The sequence below is a fragment of the Ctenopharyngodon idella genome, chromosome 23 (assembly GCF_019924925.1).
Source record: "Ctenopharyngodon idella isolate HZGC_01 chromosome 23, HZGC01, whole genome shotgun sequence".
Classification (NCBI taxonomy): domain Eukaryota; kingdom Metazoa; phylum Chordata; class Actinopteri; order Cypriniformes; family Xenocyprididae; genus Ctenopharyngodon; species Ctenopharyngodon idella.
Genome location: NC_067242.1, coordinates 810,285 through 823,626, shown reverse-complemented (window position 1 = coordinate 823,626; position 13,342 = coordinate 810,285). Strand labels below are relative to the sequence as shown.

Below are 13,342 nucleotides of genomic sequence, written 5' to 3'. Positions count from 1 at the left end.
TATTCAGGACATTGCCTCTTTTTTTTTTTTTTGGTAGTAGACAATCCATGTGAACGAGGCTTCTGAAATGTGCGTATTTTCTCAATAAAGGGACCCCCGGGTTCAAGAGGAGAGCCAGGAGATCCAGGTATACCTGGAGAAAAGGTAAGATGCTCTTACAGTTTGAAACCATTCACTGTAAAAAAACAAAATTCCTGTTTCCAGAATAACTGTAAAAATACAGCAAAAATGTAAACATATCCTGAAAACGGTACAAATTAAAACAGTCATTTACAAAAAAAAAAAAAAGACATTTTAAACCAGTAAATCAAATATCCATTTTCTGCTGCTATTGAAATCTGTTTTATACCTTTATAATATACTGACATCCACCATAATAACACTGATGGTAAAGAGAAAGACATGATGAATCAAAGCTCAGCACAAGTAGCTTTTCTCACAAGCTGATGGAAATATTAATATATAGAAGATAGGGGTGTAACGGTACACAGAAGTCACGGTTCAGTATGTACCTCAGTTTTGGGGTCATGGTTCGATACGAGTTCAGTACAACAGGAAAAGGCAACAAATCCCCAATGCTAGGTTTCTTTTTATTTACATTTACTCCCTACAAACTGTAGTGAGACTTCCACCTCACAAATCGGCACAATGCCAGATGATTTCGTCTCATTATAATAGCGAAACAACTTCAAATGCTCTGTCATTTATGGTCATACAGATAAGAGTAAGACTTCATTCAAAACTGTATTTTTATTTCTGTACACAGTGTACAATAAAAACAAAACATTGTGCTTTTGTAAAATAAAGAAAACAGACAGGATGCTGCTTTCTGCTGTACCGGAAGTTTGTGGAGCGTGTTACAAAAATTAATCGAAACTAATCGAAGCTCTTGCATGCCATCTGAACTCGCCATTCTTGTTTTGCGTTGGTGCATAAATCGTCGTCTCTTCTTCTTCTGCTCTTTTTCCTGTTGTGGTGGTTAGCAAACAGCGTTGCATAACCACTGGCGCCCCCTTCTGGATTGGAGTGTGAATCGCCTGTGACTGACTGTATGCAATGAACTGTGACGTCCGTACCGTGACGTTCGGGATGAATACATGTACCGTTACACCCCTAGTAGAAGATGAACACAGCACACAAACACAAAACGCCATCATGGAACCAAACATGATACTAAAATAATGCAATAAACATAAGATGTTACATAAAACCCTAATGCACATAACTGATAACAGTGTTGCTAAGCATGTGGTTTTATCTCTTGTTGTGTTTCTACTCTTCTGTCTCTTAGGGTGACGAAGGTCTGCCAGGGCTGAGAGGCGATCCAGGACTTCAGGGTGTGAAAGTAAGTCTTGCATTGAAAAAAAAACCCTTCCAAGTCACAAAGTGACTGTTTTAAGAACAGATGCTTTTAGATGCTCATTCTCAAATTCAGATGAAACAACCATTTGGCAAGAAAAGAGCCTCTTCCCTCACTGCTGGAGCGTGATGTTGTCAGCCTAGGATGCTAATTACTGGTTTTTAGGTGTAATTGAGTGAGCAGACTGTTTCTTTTCCTTTATTGCAAGTCATATTCATTCTATTTTACATCCAGGGTGAACGAGGAGAACGAGGGTTGCCAGGGAAACCGGGCCCACCAGGACCAATGGTAAGACCTCTTTCCAACTTCTCTGCCAGGTGCAAACTACCACTTCCTCAATGCTTCTCCTTATAAGCACGCTCAGCGTTTGACGCAAGGATGTAGCAGATGCTGTTTGGCCTTGTATAGAGAGAGAGAACGTGGCTTACATCGGCCAGAGATGTTTTATACACAGTGTGTTCAAACTAGACATTTAGCAAATGGAGAAGAGACAAATAAAAGAAAAAAAAATATCAAGCAAAAATCTACTTTTGTATAAAAACATAATGTCTTTTTGTTTCAGGGAGCATCGAAACCAAACTTTGGTACTGTTGGATTGCCAGGAAAAAAGGTTCTATATTTTTTTCAGTAATAATAAATGAATATTACAATGGGAATCTCCATTTATATTCATGGAAAATTGTCTAGTAAAATTGAAGTATCATGTCAAGATATGTCAATTCGGAAGAAAGTGTTCTTAATTGTCATTCTAAAATAGGTTTCCATTTTTTAAATATTACTTTGCCATCTGTTTAAATACTATATTCTGCTATAAAGAAATAAGCAGTTAAAAGGGCTTCGTAAAGTGTATGCTGTTATAAGCATTTATGATATTAATCGTCACATGTATTTTTAAACAGGGAGATCAGGGGCAGCAAGGAGAACAAGGACCTCCCGGAGAGCCTGGTCCAGTGGTAATGTTGTGTAATCTTATATATCAACACAAAATGGCTTTGCTCAGAAACGATATTTGACCATACAGTATCATAGATTTGCTCTGTTCATAAAAGCAGATATACAGATGCACAGTATTCAAATATGATACAAAGAAGCAATTAATTGTACTATTAATTAATATGCAGCCATCTTCTTGAAAATTGTTGCACAGAATACACACATTTTTCTATATTCACAAGACTTCACAAGTCAGACTGTTGATGGAGCAAACATAAGAAATACTGTTCATTGTGGTGTTACTGTACATGTTGGGAGAGAAATCTAGCTCGAGCAGCGGTATATTTGTGTTCCTTCAGGGGAAACCAGGAATCCCTGGGAACGATGGACCAGCCGGCCCTGCTGGATCAAAGGTCAGTCAATCTTCAAAATATTTTAATTGTCAAATGTGTTACATAACAGTAATTTCACACCAACCTATGTCTTGCTCTCCTCACGAGACACCTGAGCCCTTGTGATACAGTGGCCGTAGTTTTCCTGAACTCATCATCATTACTGTCAAACTGTGATTTAATGATCATGTGATTAATACACGGATCGACAGAAATTAAAGACATTTGTCAGGTGTTACATTTATAGTGTTTGTGTGGAAACGCTGTCATGTTCAATGATTGAATCTTGTTACTATAGAAGCTTGTTTCCACCACTGAATAAAAATAAAAAAAAGCATTATTGCAACTTTTTATCTCGCAATTGTGTGATATATAAAGTCAGAGTTGAGAGATATAAAGTCAGAATTGCGAGATATAAAGTCAGAATTGCGAGATATAAAGTCAGAATTGCGAGATATAAAGTCAGAATTGCGAGTTATAAAAGTCAGAGTTGCGAGTTATAAAGTTAGAATTGCGAGTTATAAAGTCAGAATTGCGAGTTATAAAGTCAGAATTGTGAGTTATAAAGTCAGAATTGCGAGTTATAAAGTCAGAATTGCGTGATATAAAGTCAGAATTGCGAGATATAAAGTCAGAATTGCGAGTTATAAAGTCAGAGTTGCGAGTTATAAAGTTAGAATTGCGAGTTATAAAGTCAGAATTGCGAGATATAAAGTCAGAATTGCGAGTTATAAAGTCAGAATTGCGAGATATAAAGTCAGAATTGCGAGATATAAAGTCAGAATTGCGAGTTATAAAGTCAGAGTTGCGAGTTATAAAGTTAGAATTGCGAGTTATAAAGTCAGAATTGCGAGTTATAAAGTCAGAATTGCGAGTTATAAAAGTCAGAGTTGCGAGTTATAAAGTTAGAATTGCGAGTTATAAAGTCAGAATTGCGAGTTATAAAGTCAGAATTGCGAGTTATAAAAGTCAGAGTTGCGAGTTATAAAGTTAGAATTGCGAGTTATAAAGTCAGAATTGCGAGTTATAAAGTCAGAATTGCGAGTTATAAAAGTCAGAGTTGCGAGTTATAAAGTTAGAATTGCGAGTTATAAAGTCAGAATTGCGAGTTATAAAGTCAGAATTGTGAGTTATAAAGTCAGAATTGCGTGATATAAAGTCAGAATTGCGAGATATAAAGTCAGAATTGCGAGTTATAAAGTCAGAATTGCGAGTTATAAAAGTCAGAGTTGCGAGTTATAAAGTTAGAATTGCGAGTTATAAAGTCAGAATTGCGAGTTATAAAGTCAGAATTGCGAGATATAAAGTCAGAATTGCGAGTTATAAAGTCAGAATTGCGAGTTATAAAGTCAGAATTGCATGGTATAAAGTCAGAATTGCGAGTTATAAAGTCAGAATTGCGAGATATAAAGTCAGAATTGGGAGATATAAAGTCAGAATTGCGAGTTATAAAGTCAGAATTGCGAGTTATAAAGTCAGAATTGTGTGATATAAAGTCAGAATTGCGAGTTATAAAGTCAGAATTGCGAGTTATAAAGTCAGAATTGCGAGATATAAAGTCAGAATTGCGAGATATAAAGTCAGAATTGCGAGTTATAAAGTCAGAATTGCGTGGTATAAAGTCAGAATTGCGTGGTATAAAGTCAGAATTGCGAGATATAAAGTCAGAATTGCGAGTTATAAAGTCAGAATTGCGTGGTATAAAGTCAGAATTGCGAGTTATAAAGTCAGAATTGCGAGATATAAAGTCAGAATTGCGAGATATAAAGTCAGAATTGCGAGTTATAAAGTCAGAATTGCGTGGTATAAAGTCAGAATTGCGAGTTATAAAGTCAGAATTACGTGGTATAAAGTCAGAATTGCGAGATATAAAGTCAGAATTGCGAGTTATAAAGTCAGAATTGCGAGTTATAAAGTCAGAATTGCGAGTTATAAAGTCAGAATTGCGTGGTATAAAGTCAGAATTGCGAGTTATAAAGTCAGAATTGTGTGATATAAAGTCAGAATTGCGAGATATAAAGTCAGAATTGGGAGATATAAAGTCAGAATTGCGAGTTATAAAGTCAGAATTGCGAGTTATAAAGTCAGAATTGTGTGATATAGAATTGCAAGATATAAAGTCAGAATTGCGAGTTATAAAGTCAGAATTGCGAGATATAAAGTCAGAATTGCGAGTTATAAAGTCAGAATTGTGTGATATAGAATTGCAAGATATAAAGTCAGAATTGCGAGATATAAAGTCAGAATTGTGAGATATAAAGTCAGAATTGCGAGTTATAAAGTCAGAATTGCGTGATATAAAGTCAGAATTGCGAGTTATAAAGTCAGAATTGCGAGTTATAAAGTCAGAATTGCGAGTTATAAAGTCAGAATTGCATGGTATAAAGTCAGAATTGCGAGTTATAAAGTCAGAATTGCGAGATATAAAGTCAGAATTGGGAGATATAAAGTCAGAATTGCGAGTTATAAAGTCAGAATTGCGAGTTATAAAGTCAGAATTGTGTGATATAAAGTCAGAATTGCGAGTTATAAAGTCAGAATTGCGAGTTATAAAGTCAGAATTGCGAGATATAAAGTCAGAATTGCGAGATATAAAGTCAGAATTGCGAGTTATAAAGTCAGAATTGCGTGGTATAAAGTCAGAATTGCGTGGTATAAAGTCAGAATTGCGTGGTATAAAGTCAGAATTGCGAGATATAAAGTCAGAATTGCGAGTTATAAAGTCAGAATTGCGTGGTATAAAGTCAGAATTGCGAGTTATAAAGTCAGAATTGCGAGATATAAAGTCAGAATTGCGAGTTATAAAGTCAGAATTGCGAGTTATAAAGTCAGAATTGCGTGGTATAAAGTCAGAATTGCGAGTTATAAAGTCAGAATTACGTGGTATAAAGTCAGAATTGCGAGATATAAAGTCAGAATTGCGAGTTATAAAGTCAGAATTGCGAGTTATAAAGTCAGAATTGCGAGTTATAAAGTCAGAATTGCGTGGTATAAAGTCAGAATTGCGAGTTATAAAGTCAGAATTGTGTGATATAAAGTCAGAATTGCGAGATATAAAGTCAGAATTGGGAGATATAAAGTCAGAATTGCGAGTTATAAAGTCAGAATTGCGAGTTATAAAGTCAGAATTGTGTGATATAGAATTGCAAGATATAAAGTCAGAATTGCGAGTTATAAAGTCAGAATTGCGAGATATAAAGTCAGAATTGCGAGTTATAAAGTCAGAATTGTGTGATATAGAATTGCAAGATATAAAGTCAGAATTGCGAGATATAAAGTCAGAATTGTGAGATATAAAGTCAGAATTGCGAGTTATAAAGTCAGAATTGCGTGATATAAAGTCAGAATTGCGAGTTATAAAGTCAGAATTGCGAGTTATAAAGTCAGAATTGCGAGATATAAAGTCAGAATTGCGAGTTATAAAGTCAGAATTGCGAGTTATAAAGTCAGAATTGCGAGATATAAAGTCAGAATTGCGAGTTATAAAGTCAGAATTGCGAGTTATAAAGTCAGAATTGTGAGTTTATATCTCACAAGTGTTTATAACTCGCAATTCTGAGAAAAGAAGTCGCAATTACCTTTTTTTTTTTTTTTTTTAATTTAGCGGCGGAAACAAGCTTTCATAGTGTTACACCTCTGCATTATAAAAAGAGAGATTTGCAGCATTAATAAACATAAAAAAGAGAAAGAGAAAAGGATTCAACAGTGTGTCAAAGCAGTTTAGCAGCTTGAAACATCCTGCAGTGTGACATGATTATACTGTTATTATTAGGAGTCTAATGGTACACAAAAATGACGGTTCAGTATGTTTTCAGTACTGCAGGGGAAGAAACCAACCATGTTTATTTATTTATTTATTTATTTTGTTAAACAGTGGTTTACTGAATGTCTTAAAAAACAAAAGTCTGTTAATATTGCTGCAACCGGCAGCGACACACCGCAGTTTATGGAGCTGTTGTAATTGGAGGAAGAGATTTGAAGCGCTTACACTTTTAGATTCAAAGTAAGTTAGTGAAATATGTTAGAATTAAAATTATTGCAGTCCCATTCTAATCTGGTTTCTGCTGCTTCTGGAAAAGCAGTTTTGTCCAATATAGTATAGCTCGTCTGTGCAATTTTGACACCCTTCCTGTTATTCTAATGAGGGGATCTGAAGTGTAATTCAGACGAGTCTCGTTCTCTGTGTGTGTGGGTTGACAGCTATTGCACTAATGGCTCTCTTTTGTTGAAGTGGAGTTCACAATTGTCATGGTTAGTGTTAAACGTGCTAGTTTGTGTCTACGGGTGCTGAAATCACGGCCACTTGCTATACGTCCTGTAAAAGTGTAGCAGCCGTTGGTCTACACAGGTTTTTGAGCAGTTGTGCTACTTTTATTTTTGCATTTTATTAAGTATAACCAAAGAAACCAGGCTTGTTAAGCATCATCTGGTCTTGCGGTTCTACTTAGATGCCTCTGGAATAATAAATAAGGTGCATTTGCATTGATATAGTTTCAAGGAACATTGCACCAGCTAATGGTTTACAGGAACTAAACAGGCAGGCATTCTTTTACAGTCATGTGTACTTCAGATGTACCTAATTACAGCTGGCAAGACAAAACAATCACTGTTTAAATGGACAAATCAGGATCATTTTTCCTCTAGAAATTAAGTTCAGACCAGTGTTTTGTCTGTAAAGTAATGCAATCTTGATTGAGCAAGACAAATGACTCTCTCCTGCAAATTAGACAAAGCGGATTGAAATCATCATCATTTTGTAGGAAACAGGAAATGTATATTTGACTTTCAGCTCCCAACCACTGCTGAGAGAAAATGTGAAAAATGATCTTCACATGGTACCATTCAGAAATGTGTATGAAATAAATCGCTAAACCTAAATAATATGTCTACAAAGCTGTGGAATTTTAAAGAGGCCATTCATCATTTCATTGAAGCATATGCATATCATATACTCTATCATTCAAAAGCTTGGGATTTTTTTTTTTTTTTTTTTTTTAAGAAATTAACATTTTTATTTAGCAAAGATGCATTGAATTGATCAAAAAGTGACAGTAAAGACATTTATAATGTCACAAAAGATTCTATTTCAAATAAATGCTGTCCTTTTGAACTTTATATTCATCACAGAATCCTGAAGAATTAAATGTATGATGGTTTCAACAAAAATATGAACTGTTTTCAACATTGATAATAATCATAAATGTTTCTTGAGCAGCAAACCATCATATTAGAATGATTTCTGAAGGATCATGTGACACTGAAGACTGGAGTAATGATGCTGAAAATTCAGCTTTGATCACAGGAATAAATTACACTTTACTATATATTCACATAGAAAACAGCTGATTTACATTGAAATACTTTTTCACAATTTTTACTATATTTGTGATCAAATAAATGCAGCTTTGGTGAGCTAAAAAGACAAAAACATTAAAAATCTGACCCCAAAACTTTGAACAGTGGTGTACACAAAAAATTGAACTTTACAATTGTTTGATTCTTATGTTTTATAACTTCTTTAAAAATTGAAACATGGCATGATTTTGCTCAGGTGTAGTAAAAAAAAAGATTAAAAAAGTCATTAAGCCAACAAAACCAAACATTTGTACAAACAAAAACCCAAGCTTGAACTGCTCCTGTGGTAAAATCATCTACTCAAGAGTCAGGGAATGTGATTAAATGCTTTAATGCTTTTTTAAATAATTAATCACATTAGATTAATGATCTGAATTTGACAGTTCTAGTAATGCAAATAAAGTTTCATGGCCAGTAAGGGACATTTATGACCAGTACATTTCTCCTGCCATTGACACTGAAGTGAGTTTGTGGACCTGCGTGACTGTATATTCCTCTGCTGGCAGAGACCAAAGCAACACTTAATCAGTGAAGACATAAATGAGTCTGACTGACAGAGTAAAAACACTATGTTGGCACAAATGACAGCTGATTCTCTCTATATACGCTCCAAACCTAATAGTACTTGGACTCTTGTTTGGATATCCACAAATAGACGTATACCTGAAATTCTAAATGATGCCTTTAAATGTAATGAAACAGCCTTTCAGTGGTCAAATAAATGACAACATCGCAGAAAATGAGTGAAAGAGATGATTAAAGTGCCCCTATTATGCTATTTTAAAGGTTTCTAATTTTGTTTTGGAGTCTAGCATATATAATTTTCTTCCTCAGCTCTTGATACACAGGGATACGAACAGTAACAGTAGCGTCGTTTTTTCCAGGGAATAATCGAAAAAGCATAATAGGGACACTTTAAGAATGGACTTTGAGTGATCAAATCATGGACATCTTGTTTAATCTGAACATGTATTCAAAAACAAATGTGTTCTGTTGAGATCTAAATGTGTTCATGTTGTACTGTCAAACGTGTCCTGTAATCTTCTTTCACGGCTACACCCTCAGCCTACCACACTTACAGCTGAATGCTGTCTGTTTTATGTAACATGCAGTGAGGCTTCAATTGAAGTTCAGGTTTAGTAGTAATGACGTAATGCTTGTGTTTGTTCAGTCCACTGCTGTGAATGAGGCTAATGTCCACCCTGCTGTCAGCCCATGTCAGTTTCCTATGCACTCTAAGGAAATCATTGCTGAAAACTATTTGAATCTGTCAACACATTTTTCCACTGGGCTGACAAATGAATCTAAATGTTAGTTCTGCTTGCACATGCTGGGAATGGGCTGGTTAGACAATGCCAAGTTACATGGTTTTCATTGGGGACGATTCAATCCACTTGTTTATTATCTGTGTGCAGAATTTCATGTACATTCTAACAGTCTATATAGTCAACAGATAGTGACAGCTGAAGCTTTAAATCTTAAGCACAAAGCATTTGATTTCTGCAAACAACATTATGGAAATGATTTGGTAATTGCTCCAATTTTTTTCTCCAAATTTGCATTCAACGCCTTTTTGCACTCCATACTTTAACTGTGATAATAGGATCATTTTTGTTTATTTTATCTTTCAAAGCAAAATTCTAACATCATAATATTTCTGGGATAATGTATCTTTGCTAAATAGACTGTAACCTTAGTTCACTGAAGAGGGAATGAGACGTTGCGTTGTTTGACGCTGTGGGAAAGCTCTGTGTGATTGCAAAGTTTGAGAGGTACGTTGGGTCAAAGCTTTGAATGATACGATATCAACATCTCATTCCCTCTTCAGGGAACCAAGGTTACAGTCGTAACCATGGTGTTCCCTTTCAATTAACGCTGTGGGAATGTTTATATCCAAGCTGACATAATGACAAGTGCCTGCCTAATGTGAAATCATAGAAAAGCACCAGAACGTGAGCACCTGAACCCCTGGTGTACAGCTCAAGTCCAGGTCATAAAACCTCATGAATGTGTGCGGTGAGGACCAGCCTGCCGCATCACAAACATCTTGAAGTAATACTCCTGACAAGAGAGCCTTAGAGGCAGCCATACTCCTAGTAGAGTGGGATCGGACTGACATAGTTGAAGGTTGCCTGGCCGACTCATAAGCAAGAAAGATAGCCTCAGCTATCCACTTGCTCATTCTCTGCTTTGACGCTGGAGACCCCTTCCTGAAGTGACCCAAAACAGATGAAAAGCTCTGTGGACGTAAGCATCTAAAGCTTAAACTGGACAAAGCAGATTATTCCTTTCCTGGGCAGAGTTCCGAAAGGGAGGAGGACAGAAGGCTTGTAGTACAATAGATCTAGCCACATTAGTGGGGACCTTGGGAACATAACCCGGTCTCGGATGAAGAAACACTTTCACCATGCCAGGTGCAAATTCCAAGCACAAAGGAGCAACCGACAGGGTTTGCAAATATCCTATTCTTTTAAGAGATGTGATAGCCAGGAGGAACAAAGCTTTAAGAGTCAAAAACGACTGAAACCTCTTCAATAGGCTCGAAGGGAGCCAGGGATAGGCCTCGGAGCACCAAGGCCAGATCCCAAGCTGGTACCCTAATGCGTACTGCTGGTCTCAGCCTCAATGTGCCATAGAGGAAACGTGATACCAACGGGTCTCTCCCTAAAAACATTCCACCCAAAGGAATGTGGTAAGCAGCTATGGCCTCCACATAGACCTTTAAAGTGCACGGGGATAACGCTGCAGTAAATCGCTCTTGCAGGAAGTCCAGCACTGTACCAACAGGGCAGTAAACTGGGTTAATCCAGCTGACGACCACTACACCAGGAAGTGAATGCTCTCCACTTCAGGGCATACAATTTCCTCATGGATGGAGCTCTGGACTGCAGAATGGTCTCAACAACAACTCTTTCCAGAATTTCCAGGAGCAGAGCGCTCGGGGGGAAAAGCCAATAGATGTAGCCTCAACCATGTCTGAACCATAGCATCCAGTCCCAGATGAGCTGGATGCGTGAGGGAGAACCAGAGTGGATAGTGAGACGTCTATTGGTGTGCCAGTTTGCAGAGTGGACGTGAGGGCAAACCCCCCTGGTGATTTATGTAGGCAACCACCGATGAGTTGTCTGAGCGGACGAGCACATGGTGGCCCCTAAGATCTGGGAGGTAAATTCTTGAGAGCAAGAAAGACAGCCATCATTTCCAGGCAGTTGATGTGCCAGGAAAGATGATGCCCACAGTCTTTGAGTTGAGAAACCACATAGAATTGCTCCCCAACCCATGACGGAAGCATCCGTCACTAGCATTTTGCGACGACAAGGAGCTCCCAACATGGCACATGAACCAGGTTTCTTTTCAGGTTTCCACGTGGTCTTGATCATGTTAAAAGGATTGCCCCTCGGAGAAAACCCCCTGGTCCTGAGCCACCACTGTATAGGCTTGTGTACAACAGGCCAAAAGGTATGACATTGGACGCTGCTGCCATCAAACCCAACAGCCTCTGAAATGGTTTTACAGTGAGTGACTGGCCTAGCTTTATTCGGTTTATGACTGACAGGATTGACTCGATGCATGCCGGAGAAAGGCATCATAACCAAATCCAATACCACGCCTAGAAAAGTGGTCTTCTGTGCTGGAGAAAGCACACTCTTCTTGGCGTTTAACCTTAACCCCAATATTTTCATTTGAGCGAGAACGACATCTCGATGCCGGAATGCTAACTGATGCGACTGAGCTAAAATCAACCAATCGTCGATGTAGTTCAGAATACGGATCCTCTGCAGACGCAATGGTGCCAGTGCTGCATCCACGCATTTGGTGAAAGTGTGGGGCGATAAAGCTAGACTGAATGGAAGAACCCAATTTTGGTACGCTTCGCCCCCCAAAAGCAAACCTTAGGAACTTCCTGTGTTGTGGAAGGATGGATACATGGAAGTTTCCTTGAGATATATCGTGACAAACCAATCCTCGAATCTGATCTGTGACACGATTTGTCTCAAGGTTAACATTTTGAACTTGAGCTGCATGACTGACTAGTTCAGATGACACAGATCCAAAATGGGACGCAACCCCCCATCCTTCTTCAGAAAGATAAAATACCGGCTGTAGAAACCAGTTTCTCTGTTAGGAGGAAGTATATGTTCTATGGCTCCCTTCCCCAACAAAGTTTTTACCTCTTCTTCCATAACCAGAGCCTGCTCGGGGCAGGACCCCCATAAATCTGGGTGCGCAAGACCCGGCAAGACAATTGTTTAACCCTTTACGACTGTGCGCAGGACCCAGTGAGATATATTTGGCAGTAGTTTCCACGCTGCCAGATAATCTACTAAGGGAACCAATCTCTTGAGACTGGCCTGTGATGTTTTTCGAGGAACCACTTTGATGCCCTGAAGCGGCGAACTGGCAGGGAACAACCAAACTGGTCGCTCTGAGATCCTCCTCAGAGGGGGCAAGTATCCCAGGGCCACTACGTTTCCAGGCAGACACTGAGATATGAGCTCGCCAGAGACCGCAGCCTTCTTGGCGATAATGACGGTCCTCAGGTCTGTCTTACCCCTCAAAGGCTGCGGTTGAGAGCGCCACCCTGATCCCCCTTCTCTCTGGGGGGGGAGCTCGGGTAGTGACGCTCTGTTTTTGAGTGGCACGGTGTGAGGAACTGGCTTTAGATGTTTCAGCCCCTGAGATGTGAGAACGACAGGTGAGGAGTTTTTGGAACTCTTTGTCTTTCTCTTTGATGGCGCTTACATTCAACCAACCTCTCCGTGGCCAGACCGATGGATCTGGCTGTCTCCTTGGTGTCCCGGAGACAAAGATCTGTGGCTCGACGCAACTCTGTGACTGCGTCAGGGCCAATTCCCCTGCCCTCATGGAGATCTCCTAACAGATCCAACTGGTAGGCTTGCAGTACGCTCATGGTGTGTAAACATGCTGCAGCCTGACCAGACGTTGCTTATGCTTTGCATAATTAGCGCTGTACTGTTTGGGCATGCTTTATAGTTTCCTGGTCGTGATGTCACCAGCCTCTGATGTCTCGTCATGCCATTGGACTGATTTCACACGTGCTTCACGACGAAATCATGCAGAGCATTCCCTCAGCGTCAATCGATGCAGTGCGAATTCCCTTGAAAGGGAACATCAGTTTACGTGCAAATGTCTTTTATGTACAGTCAGCATCAAATGGTTCAGTTTACTGGATGCTACTATAAAGTTTAACACTCCAGGCTAGCAAATAGAGGACTTCTCACTTTTTTGATTTTTAACAATTATGCTGTGGTGTAACTCTTTAAAACAAGCTCCTTACTTT

At 38.6% G+C, this 13,342-nt stretch overlaps 1 protein-coding gene across 1 annotated transcript in view; it reads left to right on the top strand.

Annotated features, from left to right (window-relative positions):
* The window catches only part of si:dkey-225n22.4 (collagen alpha-1(XXI) chain), a 57,658-nt gene that overhangs the window by 15,499 nt on the left and 28,817 nt on the right, over positions 1-13,342 (top strand). Inside the window, exons 11-16 of the mRNA XM_051882915.1 lie at positions 91-144; positions 1,292-1,345; positions 1,595-1,648; positions 1,923-1,970; positions 2,260-2,313; positions 2,653-2,706. Of these exons, the coding sequence (XP_051738875.1) occupies positions 91-144; positions 1,292-1,345; positions 1,595-1,648; positions 1,923-1,970; positions 2,260-2,313; positions 2,653-2,706 (318 nt within the window). The remainder of the gene's footprint in view (positions 1-90; positions 145-1,291; positions 1,346-1,594; positions 1,649-1,922; positions 1,971-2,259; positions 2,314-2,652; positions 2,707-13,342) is intronic.